The 16802-nt window shown below is 47.3% G+C and overlaps 2 protein-coding genes across 2 annotated transcripts in view; one reads left to right on the forward strand and one right to left on the reverse strand.

The window, feature by feature from the left end:
• The window catches only part of nlgn4xa (neuroligin 4 X-linked a), a 117168-nt gene that overhangs the window by 42213 nt on the left and 58153 nt on the right, over positions 1-16802 (forward strand). The window lies entirely within an intron of this gene.
• On the reverse strand, positions 4271-11399 carry LOC146609006 (uncharacterized). The gene is made up of 2 exons (XM_085347771.1): positions 10270-11399; positions 4271-4289 (listed from the first exon to the last, which is right to left on the reverse strand). The coding sequence occupies exons 1-2, from the start codon at positions 11391-11393 to the stop codon at positions 4271-4273; spliced, it is 1143 nt and encodes a 380-aa protein (XP_085203897.1). The 5' UTR covers positions 11394-11399.

Here is a 16802-nt window from a genome sequence, read left to right on the forward strand (position 1 = left end):
TAGATACATTTCAGTGAGAAGTTGTTTCTGTGATAATGCTGCTCTCACACTCATCCTCCAGTGTGGATCTGCACCAAAGGAAGAACAAAACAGGTAGAATGAGAATCGTCTGTGAAACACCTGTAAACACGGCAGTATTGTCACCTCACTATTGCCTGAGTGTTGCAGTTCAAAGGATTCACACAGATATTTGCAGCAGATGTTGAGAAGGTGCTAACATGCAATGGTGCCTGACTCAGTGAGTGAGTAAATGTGTGACACTGGGCTGAAGCAGATGCCTAGTGTGAAGGGACAACAATCTCTGCAGGCCGAGCAGCTCGATCGTGTCTGTGCCGGCAGGGTGATTGGAGACGGGTGTAAGAAGTCATCAAACACTCATCAGCTCGCACCACTTTAACATCAAATTCCCTGCTGGACGGCCGTCAGTGTATCATTTACACCTTTTTCCACATCTCACATTGCTCTGCTCTGGTCTTGTTGTTTCCACAGGACAAGTGTACAACTCAATCCACCCTGTTGCTAAAATTAACCTGCTATAATGTGTCAAAAAGTAGCACATGTCAATATTGGGTCAGGCCAATATCGGCTGCCCAATGCGGGGGAGCAAGAACTATGCTTGTGTGGATCATACATGTCAGGATCCAAATGTGCATGCGCATTACCTCACATGTCAGTGTTGTGGCGCATCTCTCACTATATGACCAGGAGGAAAAGACCCTTAATTGATTGGACATAAAATAAAGTTTCAGTTTGTGTCGTATATCTCTGGATCTTGTTGCACTGAGTGTGAAATTATTATTTCTACATCTTCTGTTGCATTATGCTTTCTACCATATTGACTTGTAACTGCACAGCTGAGTCCAATTACCCTTAGTGATTGGTCTTTTCTAACAAATTTCCCAGTGCGCTGCAGCAACAGTATTGTGACAAATGTTTTTTGTGTGCTGCACTAATTAGTGTGAACTATGGAGTTTGGCACTGTGAAGCGTTTAGCATTCGTTTTCAGCTCGTCATTTTCATTTTTTGGTTGTAACACTGAAGCTGCAAAGAGTAGGCATAGTTACTGGGGTCAGTCACCCAAAACAACAGACGGTGCACAAAAGAGGTGAAAGGGAGAGTACAGGAAGGGTGGAGGTGAGTATCAGGGGTGATTTATTGCAGAAGGATAGCAGCAAGAGAGAAAGGGAAGGTTTACACGATGGCAGAAAGACATGCTTTCATGTATGGTTTGGAAACCGTGGCACTGACAAAAAGACAGGAGGCAGAGCTGGAGGTGGCAGAGTTCAATATTTTAAGGATTTTGTTGGGGATGACCAGAATAGACCGGACTACATATGGGTACAACAGAGGGACACCTCGGGTGGAACGCTTTGGAGACAAAGTTGGAGAGGCAAGGCTGAGATGGTTTGTGCAGGGGAGGGATATATTTAACAAAGGCAGGAGCAAATGAGGAAGACCACAGAGCTCATGGATACAGGGAAGGGGGGCATGCAGATGGTTTGTGTACAAAAGCTAACACTTTATAAAAGCTGAACACAGCTAAAGGAAGGTAATACACATTTATCACATGCAAACACTCAATTTAATTCCCTCCAAATTACATACTTGTTGGAAATTATTAAAATAAAGACACATTGCATTGGCAAAGAATTAAATACACTTTCCTTTCAAATAGCCTTTTTAGTATTGACATTCAAAATGTGAGCATGTAGCTATTATTGAGTTTGACTGCTGCTGTTGACTTTCAGACCACTGTGGAAATAATGCAGCACTGAAGAATTTCAAGTCAAGTCATTATAGTTTGAAAGGAATGCTACAAGCTACTGCAGTGACTCAACTAGTTGTGATCTCAGTAATATCACTAATTAGCTAACAAAAGCTTTCCAGTTACTTTGTACCACAGGGACTGATTGCTGAATCTGTGGCAAAGAAGCAGAGCTGCAACAAAGAAAAGAGCCTCACTCTCAAACACACCTTTCATGTCACATCTCACAGCTTTCCTTACCCAAGACAAGAGATAACAGTTAATTAGAAACAAACACAGAACAGTTAACAGTCACTAATATGTGTAAAGATGTTCCTACCCGAACAAAAATATAAGTACTGCCAGGCCTTTATCGTTTGCTTTTCTTTGTTCATAGAGAACAAAGAAAGGTAAGAAAATACCCCAAATGAATCCAGACATAGACCCCATCCTTCCTAATTAGGATTCAAAACCCCTTCAGATCTTATCATATGTAACCATGCTCTGCTCCGAGCTTTTTGTTCTTAAATCTTCCAGAATTTAGTTCTTGACCACGCATCAACAAGGATTTCCTCTACATTGTTTTAATTTTATCATACTATCCAAGAGGAAGAATCCTTACGTAATAGTGTTGCACAATTTTGTGTGTGTGTTTTTTTAAGACCAGTTTCCGTACATCTGTTTGAGTTTCAGTCTCACTGCTCTCGTTAATCTTTTTCTGACGTCGATGACGTCAGTGCGCACACTGTGTCTGAGGAGGATGTGCGGAAGTGCTTCAGGAAGGTGAACGCACGCAAAGCTACTGGTCCGGACGGGATTCCCGGCCGCGTCCTCAGGTCATGCGCGGCTCAGCTGGCTGGAGTGTTCACGCACATCTTCAACCTTTCCCTCTCTCTGTCTGTAGTCCCAGCCTGCTTCAAAATGGCCACCATCGTCCCTGTACCCAAATCCTCCACCATCTCCTCATTGAACGACTGGCGACCTGTAGCCCTGACCCCCATCGTAAGCAAATGCTTCGAGAAGCTGGTCAGGGACTTCATCTGCTCTGCACTACCCGACTCACTGGACCCTCTACAGTCCGCATACCGCCACAACAGGTCCACTGATGATGCCATAGCCCTGACACTACATACTGCCCTGTCACACCTGGAGAAGAGAGACACGTATGTGAGAATGCTGTTTGTAGATTACAGCTCAGCATTCAATACCATCGTTCCCTCGAAGCTGGACAGGAAACTGCAGGATCTAGGACTGAGCAGCTCCCTCTGCAGCTGGATCCTTAGCTTCCTGTCTGACAGACGCCAGGTGGTCAGACTGGGCAGCATCACCTCATCCCCCATCACACTGAACACTGGTGCTCCACAGGGGTGTGTACTGAGCCCTCTCCTGTACTCACTCTACACCTACGACTGCACAGCCACTAACAGCTCCAACATCATTGTGAAGTTTGCGGACGACACTACAGTGGTGGGTCTTATCACCAACGGTGATGAGACGGCTTACAGGGAGGAGGTCAGCGCCCTGACCCACTGGTGTCAAGACAACCATCTCACCCTCAACGTCGCAAAGACAAAGGAGTTGATAGTGGACTTCCGGAGGTGCAGAGAAGTACACACCCCCATCACCATCAACGGCGCTGCTGTGGAGAGAGTGAGCAGCTTCCTGTTCCTTGGAGTACACCTGGCTGAGGATCTTACGTGGTCAGTACACACAAACAAAACAGTGAAGAAGGCGCAGCAGCGCCTCTTCTTTCTCAGGAGACTGAAAAGATTCGGCATGAGCCCCCGCATCCTCAGGACCTTCTATCGCTGTGCCATTGAGAGCATCCTCACTGGATGCATCACCACCTGGTATGGCAACAGCACCGCCTACAACTGCAAAGCTCTCCAGCGAGTAGTGCGGTGCTCTGAACGGATAATTGGAGGTGAGCTTCCCTCCCTCCAAGACATCTACAGGAAGCGGTGCCTGAGGAAAGCGGGGAGGATCATCAAGGACTCCAGTCACCCCAGCCATAAACTGTTCAGACTACTTCCATCAGGAAGGAGGTTCTGCAGCATCCGGTCCCGTACCAGCAGACTGAGAGACAGCTTCTTCAACCAGGCCATCAGACTGCTGAACACGTCATAGACACCTCAGCTTCACTACTGGAACTTCAACATTATGCACTCCATACTGTTTACTCTATTTAATTTGTAAAATATGTGTACACACACACACACACACACACACACACACACACACACACACACACACGTAGAAAAATATTTAGCATACACATCCAGAAATGCATACACTATTATATATTGTACATATATTTATTAGTTTCAGGTTGGCCATTCTTGTATTTTGCTCGTTTGTGTTGTTGTGTTTGCACATCTCTGTTGCTTGTGGGGCTCGCACACAAGAATTTCACTCGCATGTGCTGTGCCAGTGTGCCTGCACATGTGATGTGACAATAAAAAGTGATTTGATTTGATTTGATTTGATTTGATTCCTTCAGTGGGCAACTGCTTTGAGGGAGAGAACTCAAACCACTGCATAGTACCTGCTCACAAACAAAGAGCACAATTAAACATATAACAGTTTTAACAAAGTTAGATTTTTGTAGCTTATTGCAGAGAAGTTAAGAATAACAGAGAGGGAGACAGGAAGCTGATAGTTTGTTACTTTTATTTAAAACTCTTTTTTAGTCACATAGCTGTCTTGCGTATTCTGTGTGATTCCTCTTTATTCTAGTATTTCATTCTAAATTCTTCTGTTCCAATCCTTTACCAGCCTCTCTTGTAGTCAGAGGCAAAGTGCTCAGCCTCCCAAGCAGCCTCTTCTTCCTGCTTCTCTATAACTCCTCAGTTTCTGCAAGGACAGCTATTGCTGGGAGGAGGTCATTACCACTCCAGAACTCTTCCCCCTGGTTGTGCAGCGATGACAGCACGTGAGGAGAGAGAAGAATATGCTGTCACTGCTGTCGCCTCACGACAGTGGTGAGCAGCAGCTATCCACTTTGCTTGTGAGTCAGGGTATGAGGTAATGTCTTCTGACATGACACAGAAAGGCCGACGGCTGGAGCTGCAGTTCACATTCTGCTACCAGAAAAAAAAGGGCAGAAAAACCCTGAAAAACATGCTTTTGATCTTGTACACATGAAGACGGTGAGTGGATGATGGTGAGTGGAGTCATCTGTCACTTACAGATGTTGCTCTGCAAATGCTGCTCTGTGTGCCTTTGACAGACTGTGCCAGTGCCTTGGTCCCAACTACTCAGCAGTATCTGCTAGTTCTCATTACATCTGCCCTTTCCTTTCCCCCCATGTGTCACTGATTCAGGATATTGGGTTCGATACAATTTCCGAGAAATACTCTGATTTTTTTAATGTATGATAATGTCATGAAACAGTTACTATCATGTTTAAAGCACAGAGGAATGCAGATATGTTAGCTTAGCCTAGTGTTAGATCCCCAGACAAAGGGTAACCTCCACATTTAGGGCAGGGATAGCTCAGTAGGTAGAGTGGTTGCCCCATGATCGGAAGGTCGGGGGTTCGATTCCCCTTAACAGCTACCCTGAGGTACCCCTGAGCAAGGTACCGTCCCTACACACTGCTCCCCGGGCGCCCAATGGCTGCCCACTGCTTCACTGAGTGAATGGGTTAAATGCAGAGAGCAATTTCCCCACGGGGCTCAATAAAGTACAATAATGTACAATAATGTACAATAATGTACACACTTTCTATAACATGAGGTGCCACTCCCCACTCCAACCACCCCCCAAGAAAAGACCAGCAACACGGAACCACTGAAAATATGAGACGGCAGTATATTTGCTGTAGAAATGAGCAGTTCAAAACCAAACTCATTTCTAATGCTGCCTAGTTTTCCCTAACTGAGAGTAAAACTATAGACAATTGTCTAACTTTGACTCATTTCAACATTCACAAACTATTTACAAAATGCTCCAAAACAACAAACATATTAGAAGATATCAGAATATGTTCCCCAACAACTTTTGTTCAGACTTCTCATACTCATCTGGTCTGTTTTCTGGGTGTCAACTGGAGGTTCAAGGACTCAGGAAGTCACCAATCACTTTTTGCCAAAGTTTGTTTTCTCTGTTGAGTCAGCGTCACAAGAATTTATAGTCACAAACAAAGTAAAGTAGTCCAAAATGCTTCTTTCTGGATTGGACTTTCAGCAGACGTAACAAAATGTGCACCATGTGACCAAAAACTAAATCAGGAAGACTGAACCCCAAAGATTCCTGACACATCTCTGGTAGCAAACAGCAGAAGCGATGACCTCTCATGGCCAGTGTTGGTCAAGTTACTTGAAAAAAGTAATCAGTAACTAATTACTGATTACTTCCCCAAAAAGTAATCCCGTTACTTTACTGATTACTTATTTTCAAAAGTAATTAATTACTTAGTTACTTTTTAAAAACACGATTTACAACCTGAAGAGGTGATAAAGCGATAGATCTTTCAGCCCAATTCTACTTTTTCTGCATAATCCATCATACGAAATATAATCAAATGGAAAAGTCTCTTTTTAAAACTTGTTTTATTAGTTTTAATCTTTTAACTTTATGCATCAAGCAGAGATTTAATTATATGCAACATTCTCTGACTGGAAGAAATTTGTTTAAACCTATTTAAACTTATTTTCTGCACATTCCAGCTCATAAAATAAAATATTTTTTGTGTTTACACTCAGTCTTTCAAATAGATGCAAGTAAAACAGCAGAAAATAAATAAAGTCAAAGACTCAGCGGTCCTGTTGCTCTATTTTCACCTGTAAAGCAGGACTGCGGTAGGCGGAGGTTTACCCTGGTGCAGGTGTGCCGCGGTCAGTGGAAGGATACGGCAGTGTCTCTGTGAGTTTCCCATTACGTCGTAGCTACTCGGTGCTTGTTGGAAGTTTAGGGGCTTTTTTGCTGTAAAAAGTTGTTTTCTTCTCACGCACAGCGGACACTAAACTCAAAGTAAGGTCAGTACTTCCACGCTTTAAACGCTGCACGCTCATACTCTCTCCCGCAAATGATATATGATCCATTGTTGATCTGCACACAGCTGTTGTCACGAACGTCGCACTCGCTTACGTCACTGTCATGAGACACTCGCAAAAAAAATCACGGCTTTAGTAACGCAGTAACGCAGCGTGCTTACGGGAAAGGAACGGTAATCTAATGACCGTTTTTGCAATAGTAATCCCTTACTTTACTCGTTACTTGAAAAAAAGTAATCAGATTACAGTAACGCGTTACTGCCCATCTCTGCTCATGGCACTCATGCAAAGCAATGTTTTGGGTTTGGTAGAACATTTCTCATGCACTCTGGCTCTCTGTGTAACAAGTGCTGGACGTAAAGTTCTGTCACATCTTGGGTAAACATTTTGTACATGAAGTTTGTGGCCTGATTGTTTAGACGTCTTTTGGAGACCCAACGGTTGAATAAACCTGATAAGCACTTTCACAGTCGTGCAGGTTTTAAAGCACAATGACATGAATGTGATGGTTTCCTGATTTTGTGTTTGGAAAAGAGCCGACACAGTCAACAATCACGTGCTCGAATAGCTCTCCAATACCTGCGATCAGTTTTAATGGCGTGTCAGGACTCACATGATCTGGTTTGTCTGTAATTTGACATGGATGGAATGAGAGACAGACTTTCACAACATTAGACTTGAGACACGACCATAAGTTTAATTGAGGAACAGAGTTTCATGACACTCGTATCTGTCAGTGGTGTTTCGATGACCTCAGGGAATGGAAAGACTTCACTGCCTGCCAAACCATTTCAGAGAATAATGTCAATACCCGCAACTGCAACTGAGGTTGCACAGCGATTTTAAATTTGTCTGACACAATCTGGGACAACTACTGAATGAAATGCAATGACGCATACACCATGCAGAACTCCACACGCTAACCCATCTCTGCCACTGTAAGGCTGAGCTGGAAACAGTAGGACACCGCCATGAAACCAGTGTCATGCAAAAAAAGAGACTACACACTCTTTGGGCATTGTAATGTACCTGCAGTGCGCTCAAATGCTGTGAAATGTGAATCTTCTTCAGAGTCTCTGAAAGGTGGGACTAATTTGTGACTGCTCACATCAAAGCTGTCTTCTGGCTTAGGGGATGATGACTGAGGGGCTGACTAAAGAGTGGAAGGACTGGCAGATGCAGCTCCTCCATTTCCTGAGCTCTCTCCTTTAATGCATGACCTCTAACTTTATGAGCAGTTCCTAAATGAGCAACTCTAGCTCCTTTATGAGATGCATTACTTGCAGTTCCTCCATCGAAGCACCAACTTGCACAGAGGGACTTTGCAGTCAGCCAGGAAGACCAGCAATGTCATGATACGTTGTGTGGCAGGCAGGGGAAGGACCCAAGATGCAGATTCGCAGACACGGGGATAAACTCAAAAACACAGCTTTATTGCTGGCCACGGGAGGCAATACAAATAAACTAAAACTGGGAAAACTAAAGCATGAACTGTACAAGGGAACCGAACCACGGGGAGAATTACACACAACATGAGGGAGAACGCGACGCCGAACAGAGGGAGACTCAGACAGAAATACACAGAGGGTAAACGAGGAAAGTGGGCACACACGGGGAACACAGGTGACACTGATAATCATAACGAGACAGGGCGGGGTGAACTGAACATGACATGTACAGGCACAGAGGTTCAGACAGGAGGAGAGAGAGCACGGGGAAACACAGACGTAACGGGCTGGGGAAACATGAAACAACCACAAGGGGAGACGAGGGCTCATAAATACATAGAGGGCACACAGGGGGGAGAGAGCCATGAAGGGAAAACACTTAGGGAACAACACAACAGGGCAACTCAGAAAACATGGCCTAAATAAGGAACAAAATACAAAAATACATGAAAACTAAGAATACTGGGCCCACATGGCCCAGGACCATGACACCACCCCCCCCTAAAGGGCTGGCTCCCGACAGCCCAAACCCGAGAAACAAAAACAAAAACAGAAAACAACCCACCCAGGGCGGGAGGCGGGGGACCAGGACGGAGGGACCAGAACGGGAAACAAAATAAACAACAGGAAACACGGGAGCACATGACCATAGTCAAAATAAAGTTCAGGGGGCCGACCCAGAGCCCACAGGCACCAGAGTTCACGGGTCACACGGTCGGGGGGCCGACCAGGCGGGTGGCACAGGTGGCAGAGTTGGTCCGGAGGCCGGCCGCGCGGAAGGCAGCGGCGGCGGCGAAGGAGACGACGGAGCAGTTCAGGGGGCCGGCCGCGCGGAAGGCAGCGGCGGCGGCGAAGGAGACGACGGAGCAGTTCAGGGGGCCGGCCGCGCGCAAGGCAGCGGCGGCGGCTCTCCAGTGTCAGGCGTACTGGCCGAGGCCCGGTGGGCACAGGACCAGTCGAGGCGGGACCAGGCGAAGCACAGGCTGAGGCTGCAGCGGACGAAGGCTCTGAGGCTGCAGCGGACGAAGGCTCTGAGGCTGCAGCGGACGAAGGCTCTGAGGCTGCAGCGGACGAAGCACAGGCTGGAGCTGCAGCTGACGAAGCACAGGCTGGAGCTGCAGCTGACGAAGCACTGGCTGGACCAGGCGTAGCAGAAGGTGGCTGGATGGGCTCCTCGGGCCCTCCAGCTGACGTGGCATGAGGCTGGTGCGGTTCTCCTGAACCCCCAGCTGACGAGGAAGGTTGCTGAACGGGCCCCTCGGACCCTCCAGCGGAGACAGGAGGCTGGTGCGGTTCTCCTGAACCCCCAGCTGACGAGGAAGGTTGCTGAACGGGCCCCTCGGACCCTCCAGCGGAGACAGGAGGCTGAACGGGCCCCTCGGACCCTCCAGCTGACGAGGTAGATGGCGGCGTGGGAGCCGCGGAGTCCTGGATGAGCTCATCCGAGCTCCCAGCAGGAGCTGATGCAGAGCCAGAGAGATTTGAGACCCCTGGCTGGATGTTAAGCTGACCAGCGGACCGTACTGCTATCGGGGACTGGGCTACAGGAGCTACTGGGGCCTGCGCTACAGGCGGCACTGGAGCTACTGGGGCCTGCGCTACAGGCGGCACTGGAGCTACTGGGGCCTGCGCTACAGGCGGCACTGGAGCTACTGGGGCCTGCGCTACAGGCGGCACTGGAGCTACTGGAGACTGAACTGGGGGTGACACTGGAGACTGAACTGGGGGTGACACTGGAGACTGAACTGGGGGTGGCTGCGAGGGAGCTAACTGAACTGAGGGTGGCTGCGAGGGAGCTAACTGAACTGAGGGTGGCTGCGAGGGAGCTAACTGAACTGAGGGTGGCTGCGAGGGAGCTAACTGAACTGAGGGTGGCTGCGAGGGAGCTAACTGAACTGAGGGTGGCTGCGAGGGAGCTAACTGAACTGAGGGTGGCTGCGAGGGAGCTAACTGAACTGAGGGTGGCTGCGAGGGAGCTAACTGAACTGAGGGTGGCTGCGAGGGAGCTAACTGAACTGAGGGTGGCTGCGAGGGAGCTAACTGAACTGAGGGTGGCTGCGAGGGAGCTAACTGAACTGGCCTGGGAGGAGAAACGCGAGCAGGAAAAGGAGCAGGCTCAGAAAAAACTGTCCGAGAAATGGCAGGCTCAGGGTGCCGGCGGCGAGAGTGCCGCTTCCTTCTATCCGTGGAAGCGGGCGGGGTGAGCGGTGGAAGTCCCTGGCAACTCCGGGGACCCCCAAGAGCCAGTCGAGTCCCCCGGAAAGAGCGCTCGTCATGATCAGGAGCGAGCCACGGCTCCCTCCCGAACTCTTCCACTAGCTGTGCGCCTGCGGCGTGCTGCTGCCCCTCGTGATCGACGTCCAGGACCCCCACAGCGTCCGCGGGACGCTTCGTGGAGGGCGAGACAGGACGTAGCAGTGCGCGACGGCGGCGCTGACGCCGGTTCATTCTGGAAGTGTGTACGATGGATGCTGGAGCCACCGAAGCAGAGGGTGATGTGGCGGCGATCTCCTCGTCGTCCGCCCACATCCTTGCCAGAAAAGAGGCAGGCGAAGTAAAGTCTGAGCAGTGTGGGGAGGGCGAGCGGCTGGTCCGAGGCGGTGCAACAGGTGTGAGTTCCTCCTCTGAAATGAGCCAGGGCTTCCAACGAAGCTCGTCCTCCCGTAAAGCTAGCAATACCTGCTGTCGCTCATCGTCGTCGAAATCTGTGGCCTCCACCATCTCGGTGCGCTGGGCTATGTAGCTTGACAGTGGCGGAGACGAACTGTGAGTTGATGGCGGTGCAGCGGTCAGCCTCAGAGTCCCTACTCTGACTGCCTCCGGCTCGCGAGGCAGCGGCAACGACAACCGTTTGCGGGTCGGAGTCGTAGGTGCGGAGGCGGCGTTTAACACCCTCTGGGCCAGCGTGCGGGCGCGAAGCTCCTCCTTCAGGGGGGCCAGAGAGTCGAACGCCTCAAAAAGCTGGGGAAACCGCCGGAGCTGTGGCGCTTGCTGAAGGATTGCGTCAATGGCCGCCAACCCGGTGGACACCACTCTGGGGTCCGTGCACCCACAGATGCGCGTCATGAGCCGGCAGAGCCGTTGCAGCTCCTCCCCAATCTCGTCCGGACTGTCCGCTGGGTCTGACATGGTCAGATCGTACTGGAGGTCCGCGGAGGGGTTGTGAACTGCTGGGTCCATGTTGTGGTCGCGTTCTTCTGTCATGATACGTTGTGTGGCAGGCAGGGGAAGGACCCAAGATGCAGATTCGCAGACACGGGGATAAACTCAAAAACACAGCTTTATTGCTGGCCACGGGAGGCAATACAAATAAACTAAAACTGGGAAAACTAAAGCATGAACTGTACAAGGGAACCGAACCACGGGGAGAATTACACACAACATGAGGGAGAACGCGACGCCGAACAGAGGGAGACTCAGACAGAAATACACAGAGGGTAAACGAGGAAAGTGGGCACACACGGGGAACACAGGTGACACTGATAATCATAACGAGACAGGGCGGGGTGAACTGAACATGACATGTACAGGCACAGAGGTTCAGACAGGAGGAGAGAGAGCACGGGGAAACACAGACGTAACGGGCTGGGGAAACATGAAACAACCACAAGGGGAGACGAGGGCTCATAAATACATAGAGGGCACACAGGGGGGAGAGAGCCATGAAGGGAAAACACTTAGGGAACAACACAACAGGGCAACTCAGAAAACATGGCCTAAATAAGGAACAAAATACAAAAATACATGAAAACTAAGAATACTGGGCCCACATGGCCCAGGACCATGACAAGCAAAACCTAAATCTTAAGCAAAGAACTTTGCAAAAGGTATGAGGTCATCTTTCTTACACCTGTTCGACTTTTCTTCAGTTACAGTTAAAGTCCTCTCACATAGTGCCACCCCAACACAAGAAAAAAAACAAAAAAACAAAGAGCAACTTACACAACGCAACAACAAGGACAATGAACACAAGAAAGAATGGACACACCCAAATTCATGTTTCGTCCCTGGGCTTGGGTTAACCTCGACATAACATGAGACAAAACTCACCACTCAGAACAGGGAGGTGAAACTTTATTAAATCAGCAATCTCCACCTGTTTATGCCAACACACACACACACACACACACACACACACACACACACACACACACACACACACACACACCAGGGGATTTACGCAAATTTGCGCAGGGTTAGTAAATCTACTGTCAACATTCTTCCATTCAGAGTATTAAAGACTCAGTATATTATAATACACATATTGAAATCCTTAAAACCTGCATGCACATAATTTAGTTCAGTTTGAGATCCAGACCCCAGACATCCAGAGGCCCCAGAGTACGAGGACCCAAGGAGGACCACTGGGGGGACAACCGTGCCACCCTCCTGGGAAGAGCTGAGGAGAGCCCCAAACGAGAGGTCACCCAGCAGCCACGGAGCAGAGGCCAGAGGGGGTTGCAGTGACGTGCCCGCGGGCTCTGCCGGCAGCCAGCTGTGCCAGAGAGGACCGGGCCTCAGGCCCAGAGGCCTGAGGGTACTGCACCCCCCAGAAGAGCCCAGCCCAGCTACAGGCGCCAGGCCCCGCCAATCGGCCACCAGGAGTGAGTCGGTACATACATGAGCGCCCAGCCCCAGACACCAAGAACCACCGACACACCAACGTCTGAGGGCATCAGCCACCGGCAGGGAGTGTGGTGAGGGGAGACAGGCCTCCATACCTCAGAGAGCCTAGACTACTCAATTGTAATGGCAAACCGAGTTGTGGCGAGCCGTGGCGAGTACTAATGGATTAGCAGCTTTTGTCTTTTTGGGCCTGCGCTCTGTTGGTTTTTACTACTTGTTGGAAAGTTGTTGTCATTTGAGTTTTTGAATTGTTTGAGTAATTTTTGGTAAGAAAGCATTACTTTCTTTAGCATTACTGATTGTATCTACTTTTTTTTAATCAATTTTAAATCATGCTTTTTATTTGTTTTTGTTTTTTAATGTCTCTGTAAAGCACTATGCATCACCTTGTTGTTGAATTGTGCTATAGAAATAAACTTGCCCTGCCTTACATTTGAAATTTTATTAGCTTTCGTTGCTACTCTCCATATACAGAAGGCAGAATGGAGATGGATGCCTCTCGCAGCATCAGCCTACACATAAACATAGCTGTGCTGCAGCCAATAACAGGAGATACAATGGCCAAAGGGAAGCACAGTTGTTCTCTTCTTTTTCTTTTCATTTTAATTGTCTATTGCTCCTGAAACCTCTGTGATCTAATACTGTTTTCCTCTGACGACAGAAGCTGGCTGCAGCAGCAACAACAAAGGCTGCATAGGGTGGGGACCTGTCCTGTTTTCTCAGAGATCTGTGCTAGATGAGTACGCTATCGTTCGCTGAGTAAATGCTATGACAACCAAAGAATAGTTAAGATAATTGCAAGCTACAAATGATTTTTTAGTAATTGCGTATAGACAAGATGACATGCTTGTTTTTCTCTGAATGAAAAGCAGCACCACAGGTTTGGAGGATAATAAAAGGGACCACAAAATTACCTCATCCACATGAACACTCTGAGAAAACAAAGCAAAAATATCCCCAACACATGTAAATCAAAGTGAAGGAGAATAACAGCAAAGATTTTAGAGCTTAAAGAGCTGGTATCACTCAGTGGGCATCGGCTAACTTCCCCCTGTCATGTCCTGTGACTACCTCACACTTTCCTCACACTGGCACTCATTTGTTGACATAATGGACTCCATCTGTACTGTATTTGCAATATGCAGCATTGTACATCACTCTGGGCTCATAGCAAAGAAAAAAGAAAGGCCCAGCCCCCTCCGAAGCCTTCCCCAAACGGCGGCTCAGTTCATCTTGAAGCCATTTGCCTTTATCTAGTAAAAAACGCTGTCAAACCTAAAATGAGGACGTGGGCCCAGCGAGTGATGCAGACTAAATGCTCAACATCACTCATTTCATAAGAATATTAGTAAAGTCTTCTTTTCCCACCTTTGTTCAACCTTTGTCCTTAGTAGTTAGCTTTCATTGTGTCACCACTCAGCCATTGCTCTTGCATCACAGCTGTCATATTCTTAAAGCGTGTTTAAGATGTTACAGAGCCCAGACCCTGGAATCTGATTGATGCTTATCATAAAAGCCATAGCATGGAATAGTAAACAGCACTGAAAAGAAACGTCTGGTATGTCAGCTTCGTTCCAGATTACTCAGAGATGTGACTATACAACCATCGATATGAGCTTTCATATCACACTCAGCCCATTGTGGCTGAAAGGCAGGTTGTCTGCACAAAGACTCAGTGTACCTTTATTCAGCTCCTGCAGACACTTAGGGCATCAGAGACAGCTCTTCCTTACACTTGCAGAAAGGCAAAAACAGCCATCAGACTGAATTTCTTCTTACCTGCAGGCTGACGTATCCTGGATCAGGGTGTGAGGTATGGAAATGAAAGTGATATATGAAAATGTGATTACTGGCTGATTGTTGAAGGGCTGTGGTTCAGGAGGTAGAGTGGGTCGTTGCTACAGGTGTCTGGACATTCGCCTGAATAACTCAAGCACTCAGTGTAATCTAAGATTTAACAGAGATGAACAAAATCAAAGTTTCTTTTGGCCCTTGAAGGATCTGCAGATGTGCACACCGGTCATTGAATGGGTTTTTTCTCGGTACATTCACCACAGCTTTTTCATTACAGTCTTAGTCACTGATAGCAAAACCAAAGATCACTTTTCACTTCCATCCATCTGGAAGCCCACACAGAACGTAAGAGGTAAATTGTGTTTGTTCCTGAGAGACTGTCAGAAGACGAATTTCAGGGCTGATTGCATAGCAGCCAACCACCAGCATGCATCAGGCCCCACCAAAGAGTAGTAGTAGCCTCATTTGCATGATATCTGCGAGGGAGAGCATTCCCCAGATGCAAAGCTGATTAAAGAGTGTTGTCGCTCAACAACTCGAGGGCAAAGATAGAGAAGAGTGAGATGACCGACCACCACGCGGGGCCAACGCTGCTTTGATGTGCTGACCACACAAGCATGGAGGCAGCGGTTGGTGCTTATTTCCTTAATGAACCTATTGCAGTTCAAATGAATCTTGATGAATGCGAGCTCCTCTACACATATTACATGGTTTAACGTCACTATTAGTCATATTCTTCCATTCTTACATGCATGGTGACCTTTATGGATCAGCATATGGGCTAATTTGTGTTCAGTCTAAAAACATGGCAATTTTGTCTTCTTACCAGAGAAAACTGTCAGCAAGACATGAAATTATTCAGGTTACCTAAACAATGTTAGGTGGAGATTAACAGATGTATTTTCAAATAACATCTCCACTTGAGTTCTCAATAGGTTCTGGGTACTTGTGACACCAGCCGGTCTTTGTAGAATGGACTTCATGTTAGCCAGCAGATATGTATTCACGCTAATGCACAGCTCTTACCTACAGAGCAGCATTTGCTGCTATGGGTCATTTATGATTTCCAGGATGTTTCACATGTGGTGAGCATGCATCAGTAAGTTTAATATCTCGTACATTATCAAAACCTCATTCACAACTTGTACAGAAGTGAGCAAGATCTGACTTTATGTCTCACTATGTATTTTCAAAATCAGAATCAGAAAAAAGCAGGAGTGACTGTAACAGGCTGCACGCTGGTTGGCACATGCGCACTATATTTTTAACACAGGTCTGTACCAGTTCTCATCCTTTAGCATTTAGATGAAAAATTTAAAAGTGTTTGGACTTTATCCGGCTGCCTTTTCTGCGTGCCAGCTGTGTTTAAGGTATGTGGGAGTATTGGGAGCACCACAGTTGATCTGAGAAGAACACAAGTGAACATAATCCAGTGAAACCATGAACAGTGTTTGTGTCTCTGCTGTCTGATGCTTCCTGCACTCTGGGCTTTTGTCTGCACTCCCCAGCAGAACACCTGAATCTGATTTTATCTGTTCAGGACGCAAAAGATGGAGAATCTGCTTCAGATTGTGAATGCTCTTCTAAAAACATAAACTGTGGCTCTTTTGAGAAATTAAAATAAGTAATGAAGTTGTTGGTTTTGTGTGTCTAGCCTATGCCAGCTCATGCAATTCATACATGTAGTCCTCACGTTGTCTCTAAGTGTAATCAAGACAGGGATAATGTCTCACTCAGGTGTAACTGAGAAAACAGGTAGTTGTCTAATATAATTTCTAGTACACAGGGATACCTAAGCAGGTATGAAAACTACTCATAACACATGAAGTGATAACAACTGTGAAAAAAATCCACTTTTTTGCTTTTTGCACATCATTTTGTATCACAAAGGATGTGCACATGTGCACAACCCCAACAAAATAGGTTGCTATTCATGCATGAGATCTTACTGGAATGCATTGATCAAACCCATTGCAACCTGACAAGTGATTCTCCAAATGATCCCTCCAGATACAGACTGGATGCTGAAAACTGGTGAAGATGGTTGTTTAAGAGAAAGGTATCAAAGAATGATGTAACAAAGATGTGCAAAAATGTAGCACATTAGCGCTGTGAGCTGTACATTGTTGTCCTTTATCTCTATTCTAGAACATGAAGAGCAAGTGTGGTTAAAAAAAAAGAAAAGAAAGATCG

Source organism: Diplotaxodon limnothrissa, linkage group LG23, assembly GCF_057381915.1.
Source record: "Diplotaxodon limnothrissa isolate DT_005_m linkage group LG23, D_limnothrissa_male_GT1.1, whole genome shotgun sequence".
Taxonomy (NCBI): Eukaryota; Metazoa; Chordata; class Actinopteri; order Cichliformes; family Cichlidae; genus Diplotaxodon; species Diplotaxodon limnothrissa.

What these genes read in the sequence shown, in the direction of transcription:
- LOC146609006 (XM_085347771.1), bottom strand. Translation starts at nt 11,393, where the DNA reads ATGACAGAAGAACGCGACCACAACATGGACCCAGCAGTTCACAACCCC.